This window comes from Gekko japonicus, unplaced genomic scaffold (genome assembly GCF_001447785.1).
Source record: "Gekko japonicus isolate JY-2015 unplaced genomic scaffold, Gekko_japonicus_V1.1 scaffold823, whole genome shotgun sequence".
NCBI classification, from domain to species: Eukaryota; Metazoa; Chordata; class Lepidosauria; order Squamata; family Gekkonidae; genus Gekko; species Gekko japonicus.
In genome coordinates, this window is record NW_015170915.1 from 110,669 (window position 1) to 124,744 (window position 14,076).

A 14,076-nucleotide genomic window follows, 5' to 3' on the forward strand; every position below is an offset into this window, starting at 1 on the left:
ACATGAAAGTTATGAGCGAGGGATCTGGCTCCTGCATCAATCAGTTTGTTCTGGAGCCATCCTTCCTGAGCAAAGACAAAAATGTGTGAGCCGGAGGCTTAAAAACTGTGAGCTAGCTCACACTAACTCAGCTTAGAGGGAACACTGATACACACCCTCTTTTGCTGTGGCTATTATCAGTGCCCTAAAAGTAGCAGTCCACTTATGTTTGGCAAGTTGTGGGAGTAGGGACTGAAGACCACTCAGGACCAAATACACTTCCAGAAGAGTGGCTTTGAGTGGGGAGATCATCTGCTTACCTCACACTTCTCCACTGCCGGCTGTTGTCCGCACTCAGAGCTGTTCCCTGCCACGATGCCAGCCCGCAGGCTCTCACTGTCACCAGTCCCCTCCTCCATGGAATAAGTTTTTGAGTGATTTCCACGACGATGGGACAAGCTCCGGCTCTGCACCAGACTGAGCTGTTTGCGAAGTGCCCGGTTTTCCTCTTCCACTTCCCGCATGCGTACTTCCAGGCTCTCTCTTTCTCGTTGACTTGTGGCTGTGTAGCGAGGGCTGTGGGGCTGAGATTCAATTGGAGACAGTGACACTGGCTTCCCATCTGCAGGGGGAGGGGGGAACAACAGATATTTATTGGCTCAGTTTAAAATTTATGCTCCAGATAAGCAAAGAGAAACTTTACCCTCCATTAGCTTCCAAAACATGTTCATGATGCTTTTGCCCCCTTCCTCTTACACCAAAGACTATACACAAAGAATGCAAAGATTATACACAAAGAATGCAAACCTGCTGCAGTTCTGGCTCCATGTTCAAGTCCTTAGGCTTGGGGTTAGGAAAAACAGAAGAGGGTCTACTGTAAATGCTCAGCATATTACTTCTGGACCTCAGAGGCTTAGGGAGGTTTGGATGCACAGAAACAGAGGCAGCTCCTTTTCCAGGGACGCTTGTACTTTTAAGCCGAGTAAACCCTTCCGTCACACTTTTATTTTCGAGTTTCACTGGAACGGAATTATACCCAGAAATTCTGTTCTGGCCACTTTCGGAAATGGAGCTTATTGTATTGTTTTTTAAAGGGACACGGCTCTGTGGAGGAGCACACTTTGTTGCCCCTAAGTCATGGCTTTGCTTTTGTAATGTGAGCAGTGTTGCAACATCGTTAGAGGATTTTGGAAAGGCACACGGACCACTGCTATGTCTGTCCGAATTTACTGTTCTTTCCTTTATTTTACAGCTTTCCTGAAAAGCACCTGGGAAGGCATTTTGTGGAGTACGTATCAGTTCCGGGTTCTGAGTGATCTGCATTACAAACGAATCGTCTGACAGCAGGTCAGCGCCCCAGTCTTCAAAGTCATCGCTGACAATGTTACTGGACACAACCAGTTCTGTCTTAGAAATAACTGCACTTTGCGGTTCTGTCTTAGAAATAACTGCACTTTGAATGGTTTGTTCAAACACCATTTTACTTTTTCCAGCTGTAGTAAGTCCCCTACAGTCTGAAGCAGGAGCTGAACCATGGCTTTGAGGTGCGCCTGTGGCCACGGATTCATGGGAACCTCCGGCTGTTTCCTCTGAAATGCGCTCTTCCACTGGCACAGCATCTTGGCTATTATGTAAGCCACTGGTTGAAGAACCCTGGCTCAACTCACCACTGCATTTCTGGGGAGAGCAATCAAAAAGGGCATTCAGTGCCACTTCGGCCTCTAGATCTATGGGCTTCTGACTGCTACATTCACAGCGCTCAGCCGTCTCAGCATTCTCCTTAACTCCTCCAAAAGGCAAGGACACGTCAACCTGAGGATGTTCTCCAAGGAGGTGCTTTGCCTCTGACGGAAGGTGGGTAGCATTATGGCAAGGAGCATCTTGCTCCTGGATGGCCTCCGTCAGGTTTTTATCAAACTGTTTTGCCAATTTCATAAGCTCCTCCTCTTTGTTTTTCAGCCGAAGACCTCTACATGAAAGACAAGCAGGGGATGGGGGAGGGGGAAAGTTAGGAATGCAAGGTGCCCTGCAAACAGCCTGCTTACGGGCTTTACGGTTACTGAAAGACGTGTATTTTATCACAGTGGAATTCAAATGTGAAGTGTCTATCTGTTGGTGCTGTAACCAACAGGATATGAGTAATGACTTCTTCCCAGAAAAACCAAATGCCTGCACATGCCCAAACCATTTAAGGGACGCATCCTGTTAGTTGTAGCATCTTCCCAGAAGATGTGTCCCTTAAAAAAATGCTTTGGGCAGGTCCAGTCATTTTGTTTTTCTGGAAAGAAATTATTACGCCTATCAATTTTGTATTAGAATGTTAATTGATTTTTGAGGATGCTTATATACTTTTAAAATGATCTTCCTGTCTCTTGTAGACTAACCGATGGTCAGTGAAGAGCTGGATTTATACCCCGCCCTTCACTTGGGAGTCTCAGAGCAGCTTACAATCACCTTCCCTTCCTCTCCCCACAACAGACACCCTGAGGTAGGTGGGGATGAGAGAGCTCTGAGAGAACTGTGATTGACCCAAGGTCACCCAGCTGGCTGCATGGCCAGGAGTGGGGAATCAAACCTGGTTATCCAGATTAGAGTCCACCACTCTTAATCACCACACCAAATTTATGTGTAGATCTGTCACCACTGTTATAATTTTGTCTTGTCTTTGTGTAAATTCTCTTGTCATTTCTCTTTTATTCTTCTTTAGTTGCTGGATTTTAAGGGTTTCCCCCCCCCCTTTTTTTTTTAAGAAAACAGAATATTTTTTAAAAAGAAAAAAAGCAGCAGTGCAATTCAAACAAGGCACTGATTTCCCTTGAGCTGGTTAAACAGATTCCCAAAACAGTATTCTTCCCTTTTGCAAGTCCAGTCATGGTTTTCCAGGACCTTTATTCTGGTGTGGCTTCCCAACTTACCTTGTGTTATTTACTTTGGTTCTAGATCTCACTTTTACTGTTCCAGGAGTACATGGAATAGCATCGTCGCCAATCCACATCCCAAGAAGGGATCCTTCATAGCAGGAAGGTTTTTCCTCCTGAAGAACAATAAAAATTAAAACTTGTGAACACCACGAGATTATTAGACAAGCACAGAAATCGTTGCAGCGAGGATGGAGTTCACCAGCCTGATGAGGCATATTATGCCATTGCACAGGCATTTCCACTGCAAGCAGTTTGAAATAGACTTGTCAAATAGCAAGCCACAAACTGGCTAACAGTATCGATCTATTAATCACTGTTCATACGGCTGTCACCTTAAGCAGAAATTAGAACCAAAAAAATATTTTAAAAAAACTTAGTATTATTTCTCTTATATTTGATTATTGTGCCTATTAATTTTGCCACTGAGAGGGTGACAGGATCATTTGTATCCGATAGTAGCCATGACACCTGGGATCGCACATTTAGCAATTCCGTATCTTTAAATAAAGGGGTGACTGGTTATCAGTACATTGCAGCTACAGATGTTGACATGAACAGAAATCTGTTTAAAACTGGATTTGTACTAAACGCACTTAACAGTCAATTCACAGTACTGCATTTGAGGTTCTTCTCAATGTCCATGTGACAAGCTAAAAATCATAGGTCTATTTTATGGTACAACAGTATCCAGACCATAATGCAGTGTGCAACAGATTGCACTTCAAGCAGCCATCTCTGAGTTTCCATTCAGTTCACACATGAACCTTCTGCATTCTGAAAAGCCCCCCGCCCATACTTCTTTATTCAGTACATTTTTGCCCCACCCTTCCTTCCAAGCAGCTCGAAGTGATGTTCCTTAATTCTCTCCTCTTCCGTTGTGCCTCGTAATAACTCTGTGTAGGTTAGGCTGAAAATGTATGACTGTCTTAAGGTTACCCAGTGAACTTCATAGTAGACAGGGGCTTTGAATGCAGGCCTTCCAGAACCTAGATGTGAGGAAGAAGACTCAGTGCATTGGTGCAATGGCAGCAAAAGGTTTTGCAGAACTGCGGACGAACACCTGATGGTACTCCCCATTCTAAGTATTCGTTGGACTGCCAAGAGTTGGCTGATGGATAAGCCCCACTGCAGCCTGAGGACCACCCAAAGATCAGTTTTAATTCACATTTTATGTCCATCAAAATATTAGTCAATCAAATGATGAACTGTGAGTAAACCGCAGCCCCATTAGTTTAATTATTCCACCTCTCAGGTTACTTGGATAAGCCATAAAAGACAGCCAAGTTCTAAAATGAATATGGCGGAATGAAACAACAGTGAGCTGTGCCCATTTCAATAATGTTTGCTTGAAAACAGGCATTAGGCTGAGAGCACAAGAAATATTCGCTCATTATACTAAAACCAAACAGGGGACTTTGGTGAGCAGTTGCCACATCTAGCATTATTTATTCATTCAATTTCTATTCCGCTCTCCCCCACGATCATGGGGTTCAGAGCGGATTACAGCATAAATAGGCAATTAAAAACAATTAAAATCTGTACATACATATCAAGCACTTAATCAGATGGCGTATACAGTATCACTGTTCCTGGGGAGAGAGGGGAGGGGAAGAAGCAGAGGGCAGTATATAATAGACTCTCTAATCTTATCCATAAGCCTGGCAATACAGGTCTGTTTTAAAGGCCCTGCAGGATCGAGCTAAGTCCCGCAGGGCCCGGATCTCATTCGGAAGTGCATTCCATAGCGGTATTCACTCTGCAACACATGGGGTGCGTTCAGACAGGGCATTTGCAATGGTATTGGTGGCGGTTGGAATCGGTGTACTTACCAGCGTTCACACGGCGAACATCTGCCTTCCGTCCCTAACCGTTGCAAAGAGCTTTAAACCATTGTATTCTGCCACTAGGTCCCCAAGTGGTGGTATCCTGAGTGCAACGGTTGTAATCGCTTTACCCCCCCCCCCCCCGTCTGATTGCTCTCCAACGTTGTAGAGCCACTTCCGTTCGGAAGCCCGAGGCTTCCGATTTTCGCCCACCATTTTTTTTTAGGTCAGCGATATGCACTTGAGCGAAGCTTCGCCCCGGCATTTGTTTAAAAAAAGAAAAGGTCCTTAGTTTATCTTTTAGAGGAGTCCGGGACCTCAGGAAGGCCACTTTGCTCTTTAAACTTTAAATGTAAGACGGGGTGTTTTGCGCATGTGTGAAGATCGCCATTCTGTGGATGGCTGCCCATGCGCAAACTAAGTTTAAAAAAAACAACAAACCGCCGACGCCCGGTGTGTGTGAACAGGCATACAGCGATGGGCTCCGCAGACAGGAGGTAAGTGTGATCGCGTTTCAGCCGGCATAAACTGCACCGGTTCCAACCGGTACAGTTTATGCCGGCTGTAACGCCCCGTCTCAACGCACCCATGGAGAGCAACATTTGCAATCACCATCAACCAAAGCCACATGACTAATGTAAGTCCTGGGAGGCACGTTATTAACACATACATACAATAAGGTAAGTATTCATAGCAAGTAAGCAACTATATATTTTAATTACCAGAGTATATCTGAGCATTTAGAACTGGCTCTACCCACCACTGAACCTTCACCTCTGTGTATCTGGAGTCAGGGCAAAAGGCTTCACTCTCTGCCTTCCCACCCTCTCTTCAGCATGAGGCACAGCAGGGAAGAGTGAGGTTGCCAAGACAGGCAGGGAGAAAGGAGAGAAGACCACCATCACCACCACACTGTGGCTAGCTTGGTCTTTCCTGGGTGGTTGTCATGGAGGTGGGTTTTACTCTCTCTCTTCTCTGCGGTCAGCTTGCTTCTTCCCCAGCAGCTGCCCAAGCACTGTGATAAGATCGTAGAAGCTTCAGAGAAACGGGGAGGGTGTTGGAGAGGATGGCACATCCATGGCACAAGACCAGCAGTCCTAAGAGGCTCACAGTTTACCACAAGTTCTGCTGCTAGAAACCCTTTTTAAACAATAATTAATGCTTGGTGGCATGTGGGTCCGCTATAATCTAATTAGTTATCTTATTAAGTTCCCCACTCCCCTGCCCCACCACCCAAACATTTCAGGCTATGGGCCTAATGAGATGCCTTCACACCAGTAATTTCAAGCATAACTACCAGCCCAGAGATGGTCAAATCATCCAAACAAAGACTCTCCAGCAGCTATGGAAACTACATATGACATCACATTCTGCAGGAACACAACACAAACATTTACAGCTCCACAAGAAAAACAACACACAAAATTATTACAAACGTACAAAGTGGAAAGCAAAAGACTCAGCGCTCTGATTGCATGCAATACACATTACAAACCAACTCCATCACCATGTGAAAGAGAACTGCACATGGTTAAGTAAGTCCAACATCTAGATCGGACCTGATAATTCTGTTAAATGGTACACATTTGTACCAAAAATAAATGCTACTGAAAGCATCATTGTATTGTTTGCAACAAGCTGCATAACCTTTCTTAGCATAAGTGGCAGATGTCCTAAGAAGTGCCCATCAAAAGTGGTCAAAAATCAGGTTACTATAAAATTAATGTATTAGGTAAAGGTAAAGGTTCCCTTGCTCGAAAGCCAGTCAAATCCGACTCTAGGGTTGTGGTGCTCATCTCCGTTTCAAAGCCGAAGAGCCAGCGCTGTCCAAAGACATTTCAGTGGTCATGTGGCCCACATTACTGAACACCAAGGCGCACGGAATGCTGCTACCTTCCCACTGAAGTGGTACCTATTTATCTACTTGAATTTTCTTGCTTTCGAACTGCTAGGTTGGCAGGAGCTGGAACTAGAGACGGGAGCTCACTCCGTCATGCGGAACACTCGGGTCTCGAACCGCTGAACTACCGACCTTCCACAGCCTGCAGTTCAGCGTCTTAACCACTTGAGCCACCGTAGCTATAAAAATTAATGTATTAAAAATGTATAATTTTAGCCAGCCAAACAAAGTACAGGTAAATAGGATCGAAGTTCACCTATGTTTTTCTGTAAAATGCATAGAAATTAAACCATTTTACAAAACAAATTATAATGTACATCAACTGCTCCCCCCCCACATTGATTGTAATTACCTGCGGAGCAATCCTATTAACAATTTCTGAAATTTCAACTGTAGATCGACCAGCTGTCTGCTTCTTTCTTCCACCGTCTGAAAGAGAAAAGGCTTTCTAGGAATTCACAAACACAAGAGGGGCATTTCCCAATCCCACAAAATGGATAAGCACAGTATTTAGTTTAACAGAATTCCTAGTCTTAGGGAGCAGTCCTAAGTGGGTCTGCTCAGAAATAAGTCTCATAGGGCTTACTTCCAAGAAAGTGCCCTTAGGGTTGCAGCCCTAAAGTGATGAAAATTTAAACCTTCGACTACAAAAAGCAGCACTTAAAATAAACACACCTTTCCCATAAGTTTCCAAATAATTGCTTCTTGAAAGGCAAACTTTAAATTAGAGGATATATGTATCAAGTTACCTAATTTATATGCAACTGGCGACTGAGGATCCCAGAAGATCTCTTGTGGTATGTCAGTTTCATTAGCAGGAGAACTGAATGTTGGCAGGCAGGCCCTAGAAGATCTCTTTGGAGTCTTGTATGAACATATTTCTGTAAATAAGATTTAAAAGATTTTGTTTTCAAAAATGTAAACAAGGGTGTTTAACCACAGACAATAATCTAGCTGTAGGAGCTGATCTTAGGTTTATTGATAATTGTTCCATAGGTGTGCTTAGTATAACACATGGTGGGAGTGATGGTATACACATTCTCCTTCCTTATACATAAAAGCCATTTGGGGTGGCAATGTTCTATGCACGCCAAAATCAGTTGGCCACATAGACTGCCACTCACAAACGGGTCCCTGGCCACTGGCTGACATGCCTTGCTGTGTCGGCTCAATCCCGCCCACAAATCCACAGGCCAGCCTCTCACCCTGTTTGCAGGGAGCCGCCGGACGCGATGGCTGCTCCAGCGGGTGGACGTTTAGGAGACTGAGCCCATTCCGGCCACCACCGCGGTAGTCATCCCCCCCCCGGCCGACTGCAGGTGTCCGCCAGTGGCAGGCTGTTCCCTTGACCCCGGGGTCTGGTGAGGGGGGAGAAAGAGCGCAATCGGCCTCACTGTGCTTGGAGGCAATGGCTGGCCTGGCCTGTTTAGCTCCTGCTGCGGCCGTCATGCACTGCCGAGCCCCGAGGCACGTTGGCGGCCAGCCTGCGAGCAGACTGGGGCTGGTGCACCACTGGGGCAAGGAGCCATGGAGGCGGCCCGGAGGCCGGCGGACGCAGCAAGGCCCCGGGGTCTGTGGAGGGGAGAAAGAGAGGGGACCAGGCCTCACTTTCCTCCAACACGACAGGTGCCCTGGCCCCTTTATCGGCCACGGGGTCGTCGGGCTGAGGCCGGTCCTGCCCCTGACGCCACGGCCATGGTTGCCTGCCAACCCACGCCGGCGCCCAGCCTGCACGCGGATGTGGGCTGGTGTGCCGCCAGGGTGTAGAGCCGCCGAGGCAGCCCAGAGGCTGCTGGCTGCAGCTGGACAAGAAGCCAATCACCACCCAGCGACCCCGGGGTCTGCGGAGGGAGGAGAACGCGTGGGACAGGGCAACCTATCTTTCTAGCGCCCGTTGTATTGTCCCTGCAATGGGCTTTGCTCCTAGTTTAAAATAAACATGAGAAAAGCCACACGGAATATGTGCCCACCTGATGAAATTCAACATGGGAAATTATTTTAATTGGAAGTTATATTGGGTTGGAGCCAAAGGTACTGCATTAGGAGCAATTCTGTCAAAATGATTGCCCCCTTTCTTCTGCAGCCCCCCGCAGAACTGCCCTCCTCAAATCCTTCAAGAATCGTAGGGCATTTAGAATGGGGTGGGGATTGCTGCAGCATGAAAGAAGGCCTCAGCAGCACTCACTGAGTCTGTAAAAGAAGAGGAAATTCTACCAGGTTCCCCTTCTTGCCACAGTCTCCCCATCCCTTAGCAGCAACATTTCCAGGAAGGGAGAAGGCACAGCAGTAGGGTTGCCAAGTCCGGTGTGGAAGTGATGTGACGACGCCGGGCACACTGGGGGCAGGGCAACGACCATCCGAGGGAAAATCATAGAGTTTTCCCTTGGATGACTGTGGCCCCGCCCCCAGCATGCCCAGCGTGGTCGCATCACTTCCGGGTGACGCACATGTCGGGGTGGGGCTCCCCCCGGGGCCCAATCCGCCGCCGCCGAGAAACGGGCCTCTGGGGCGGGGGGTTCCCCGCCCCCCCGGGGGGACTTGGCAAGCCCACACCACAGCGAGCTGTAAAAGGGGAAGACATTAAAAAGTGTAGCTCACAGGACTACCAGATCCAACTTGCTGGCTTCATTTATAACTCTAGTTGTTATAACATTATAGCTCTGATCATTTTATGGCACAAGGCAGAATTGCGAAGACACACTTTGGAGCACTTAGGATCTGAACTGCAGCAGAAGTTTCAAACACGAGTCTTCCTTTCAGGATCTTGCGCTGGAAGATAGGAACTATCCCGTTTGCAACAGAGCATCCTGAGAGATGCTCTCCTGCTGCTTTCTGCATATTGCCACTGGGTTTTTTTTCTTTTGTATGGGGATTGGCATGCTTGTCTTATGTAGAGAGGAGAAGGGTACTGCTGACACAAAACAACACATATCACACTGGAGGATGAGCTCAGATGGTGTGGCTGATGTTGTTACACCCAGTAATAGCTCGGCCAGAGTGGGTAAGGGGTTCCCTCAGTTGTTACAGGTATCAATATGCTTAGGAAAACTAGGGCAATTACATAATTGCCAATTCCTGCTATTGTGAATAGTATCTCTTGGCACTTCTTCATTGCACCATTATCCTTTGCCCTTTGTAAGTTGTTTGAGCTACCTAGGTGCTACCAAAGGAAGACATACAGCTTAGACTGCAAATGAATTCCTCTGGGGGAATAAGATACTAGGTAAAGGTAAAAGTTCCCTTGCTCGAAAGCCAATCGAATCTGACTCTAGGGTTGCGGTGCTCCGTTTCAAAGCCGAAGAGCCAGCACTGTCTGATGACATTTCCGTGGTCATGTGGCCGGCATGACTAAACACCAAGGCGCACGGAACGCTGTTACCTTCCCACCGAAGTGGTACCTATTTATCTACTTGCAATTTCTTGCTTTCGAACCGCTAGGTTGGCAGGAGCTGGAACTAGAGACGGGAGCTCACTCCATCATGCGGCACACTCGGGTCTCGAACTGCTGAACTACTGACCTTCCACATCCTGCAGTTCAGCGTCTTAACCACTTGAGCCACCGCAGCTCCTAATAATACAGGGTACCTAAAACATAACTAGCCTGTCAGCACATATCTAGCCCTGTACAGGCCACCCAAGGAACCAATCTGTGGTATTAAAGTTCAGATGACAATAGTACCACCAGTCAAACAAACACCACACAGCAGCTTCCTAGTAAGATACAGGAACACGTGAAATTGCCTTATATTGAATCAGACCATAAAAGGCTGAAGACAATGGAAAGGATAAGCTGGTGACTTCATCATAATATTAGGCATGGTTGGGAATGGGAAATATACCATGCTCAGGGGGACCAAATGTTATACTCTCTCAAATGTGGTCTAAAATAACCGATTAATTCAGTAGCTACAGCCACCTCAATTTGCCTAAATGCTGCATAATTAAGAAAACGGTTATCATTTGGGAAGGAGTGGGCTGGAGTTCACAAAACCTATGGTGGAATAAAATTAGTGGTCTTTAAGGTACCCCAAGAAGGCTCCTCTATGCTCCCGCTCATAAAAAGGTATGTGTTGGATGAGATCTACGTTTGCAGCAACAAAACCAAAACACAGATGCTGAAGAGCATTGTGCAGGCTGATTGCAGATAAGAACTCTTCTTTGGAAAGAGCAAATCCTGCAGCATCGTATGGATCAGCAGAATTCCGTTAGGAGTCCATTTCTAGCCGGGGTGGGGGTGGGGTAGAAGAATACCATACTGAAGGGCAAAACTTTGGGATGCTAATTCCTTCGGTACAGCGGGTTGGAGGCGGAGCAAAGAAAATCCAACGGATTCCTTTACTAAGATTGCAATATTCAGCGCGCCGCTATTTGCAAACAAACCCCTCATGCAACTGATTTCCGAGTACAAAACGTTCAACGCATCGCGGTGCAAACAAGCCTTTTGGGACACAGGTGGGCGAGGGAGAAACGACCCCTCACCCTCCACTTTGCCTTTGGGGCTCTCTCCGTCTTGAGCCTTCCGCCTACTACTCCTTCTCGTAGGACTCTGCAGCCGGAGCTTCTCATCAGCCGCCGCTGCAGCTTTCCGCCGCTTATTCGCCATATACGATTCCTCCCGGAGCTCATCGCTCTACGCTCAGCCCGCTCACTACGCCGCCATCTTGCTCAACCTTGCTAATTAGCCACCGATTGGCCACAGCTGGCCCTTCACGAGCTCTGATTGGTCGCTTTAAGGAAAGCAACCGTGCGCCCCCGCGAGGAGGGGGAGGAGCCTCGGCGGTAGCAGTTTTGCAAGTTTGGGGGCGGGGGGATGCTTTGTAGGTTCCTGCAGGCAGACTGCGGATCAGTAGGAAAGGATGGGTGCTTGTTGTAGGAGTGGAGGGGGTGGGCTGGGTGGCGACTACGGTAAATTCAGTTGCAAATTCTCTCCCCACTCAGCGATTTTTGTAATTAGCATTTTAAAAGATTTTTTTCCAAATAATACCAACACTACAAACAGCGATTAGACAATTAAATTAACATAGAGAATGAAAGGAACGGAACATTCAGCATAATGAATGAGCTAGTATGAACTTGCAAGGACAGTAGGAAGAATAATTCAGACAAATACTTTAAATCATGCAGTGGGTTGTGACTCGTATAGTCTGGAATTATTGAACTGTACTTCTGTGCTGTGTCAGTGCAGTATGCAAGCTATGGGGATTGTGGAAGTGAATGTGTAAGGCAGGGGTCATCTTGTTAATTGTAAAGCAGCTCTAGGTACACTCGGTTGGGGGCTGGATTTCAGTTGCTGTGGCATATTCTAGGAATGGGAACAACTTATCCAAGAAGTTAATTTTGGATGGAGGTATGATTGCTGAAGGTGGTCTGTGATCTTCTCTAGGATGAAGTAGTCCCCCAGCCCTTTGTAAAAGAACACTCCCACTCAGGTATGAAATTTCCTTGAGTGCCTTTGGGCCTGGAACTCTCTCTCCACCTAACCTACCTCACAAGGTTGTAGAACAAAATTTGAGTCCAGTGGTACCTTTAAGACCAACCGTTCTATTCATGGTATCAGCTTTCATGTGTACGTACACTTCCTCAGATGTTGGCCTTAAGGGTGCCACTGGACTCCAACTTTGTTCTGCTGCTTCAGGCCAACATGGCTACCCCACCGGAATCTATCTCTGCAGGGTTGTTCTGGGTGTAAAGTGGAGAACTGCAGAACAGTATACACCACCCTGATCTCCTTAGAGGAAAAGTGAAATAGCAATGTGTTAAAATTAAAAAATGCTAATAAATTGACATAGTACTTGATGACCACTGGTTTCTATGGTTTTGAAAAGGGGGGCTAAGCAAATTTGTCAAAGTGTAGTATGACAAAGGCTTATTAGCAACAATGGCTTAGCGGAACCTCCATGTCCAGAGGCAACATACTTTTGAAAAACTGGAGCAGGGGCCAATCAGATTTTTTTTGTCCAGGGGTGGGTTAGGCTGCAGCTCCATCATTATTTCTAAAATTACAAATGTTTTTTTTCTTTCATGGCTTATGAGATGGAAGGGGGTAGATTACAGGTTTGTACCTGGTGCAGAAAAAATTGTGTTGTGTTTCCTGAGAGGGTAAACTGCAGAGAGGCTATTGCCTCTGTCTGCAGGTACATCAAAATTGAAACCAGAAGATCAACAAGGAGCCAATACTTGTAATTAACAAGTATGTAATTAATACATACAACAAGTATGTAATTAATTAATAGGAAACAGAGAGTGAGTATAAATGGGCAATTTTCTCAGTGGAGGGTGATAAGCAGTGGGGTACCGCAGGGATCAGTACTCGGTCCGACGCTTTTTAACTTGTTTATTAATGATTTGGAGTTGGGAGTAAGCAGTGAAGTGGCTAAATTTGCAGATGACACTAAGTTGTTCAGGGTGGTAAGAACCAGGGAGGATTGTGAGGCACTCCAAAGGGGTCTGTCGAGGATGGGCGAGTGGGCGTCAATGTGGCAAATGGGGTTCAATGTGGCCTAGTGCAAAGTGGTGCACATTGGAGCCAAAAATCCTAACTATAAATACACATTGATGGGGTCTGAACTGGCAGAGACTGACCAAGAGAGAGATCTTGGAGTCGTAGTAGATAACTCAATGAAAGTGTCTATACAGTGTGCAACTGCAATAAAAAAGGCCATCACTATGCTGGGGATTATTAGGAAGGGAATTGAAAACAAATCAGCCAGTATCATAATGCTCCTGTATAAATCAATGGTGCGACCCCATTTGGAGTATTGTGTACAATTCTGGTCACCACACCTGAAAAAGGATATTATAGCTTTGGGAAAAGTGCAGAAAAAGGCAACTAGGATGATAAAAGGGTTGGAACACTTTCCCTATGAAGAAAGGTTAAAACGCTTGGGGCTCTTTAGCTTGGAGAAATGACGGCAGAGAGGTGACTTGATTGGTTGATAAGATTATGCATGGGATAGAGCAGGTTGAGAAAGAAGTTTGTCTCCCTTTCTCACAATACAAGAACTCATGGGCACTCAATGAAATTGCTGAGCAGTTGGTTTAGAACAGATAAAAGAAAGTACTTCTTCACCCAAAGAGTGATTAACAGATAGAATTCACTGCCACAGAAGGTAGTGGCGGCTACAAGCATGGGCAGCTTCAAGGGGGAATTAGATAAGCATATGGAGCAGAAATCCATCAGAACAAGAACTCTCCTAAAGTTAGTGATAATCTATTAACAATAAAAGACAAAAACAAAAAATAACAGTTGGACAAACTTCTACGTTAAAAGTAAATCATCACAAAAACCTGAATATTGACTTGTTTGTCTAAATCTAAATTTTATTCTTACTAAATATTTAAATCATCACCTTTAATATGATATTCAGATAATTCCAAAACTCAAAAAAAATTAGCTATTCCCATGATATGAGTTTGCCATTTCTGCTGAAATTCTTTCAATGGTCTTTTGTTT

At 45.9% G+C, this 14,076-nt stretch overlaps 1 protein-coding gene across 1 annotated transcript; it reads right to left on the minus strand.

Moving 5' to 3' along the window:
- Positions 1–765: 765 nt before the first annotated feature.
- Positions 766–11,255, minus strand: ETAA1 (Ewing tumor-associated antigen 1). Its single transcript, XM_015418727.1, has 5 exons — positions 11,103–11,255; positions 7,373–7,504; positions 6,976–7,052; positions 2,895–3,013; positions 766–1,948 (listed from the first exon to the last, which is right to left on the minus strand). The coding sequence occupies exons 1-5, from the start codon at positions 11,224–11,226 to the stop codon at positions 766–768; spliced, it is 1,635 nt and encodes a 544-aa protein (XP_015274213.1). The 5' UTR covers positions 11,227–11,255.
- Positions 11,256–14,076: the final 2,821 nt, after the last annotated feature.

What these genes read in the sequence shown, in the direction of transcription:
- ETAA1 (XM_015418727.1), bottom strand. Translation starts at nt 11,226, where the DNA reads ATGGCGAATAAGCGGCGGAAAGCTGCAGCGGCGGCTGATGAGAAGCTC. An exon ending in GCCAGTTGCATATAAATTAG is followed by an intron (nt 7,053 to 7,372) that starts GTAACTTGATAC and finishes TTTCTCTTTCAG; the next exon opens with ACGGTGGAAGAAAGAAGCAG. An exon ending in TTAATAGGATTGCTCCGCAG is followed by an intron (nt 3,014 to 6,975) that starts GTAATTACAATC and finishes ATTGTTCTTCAG; the next exon opens with GAGGAAAAACCTTCCTGCTA.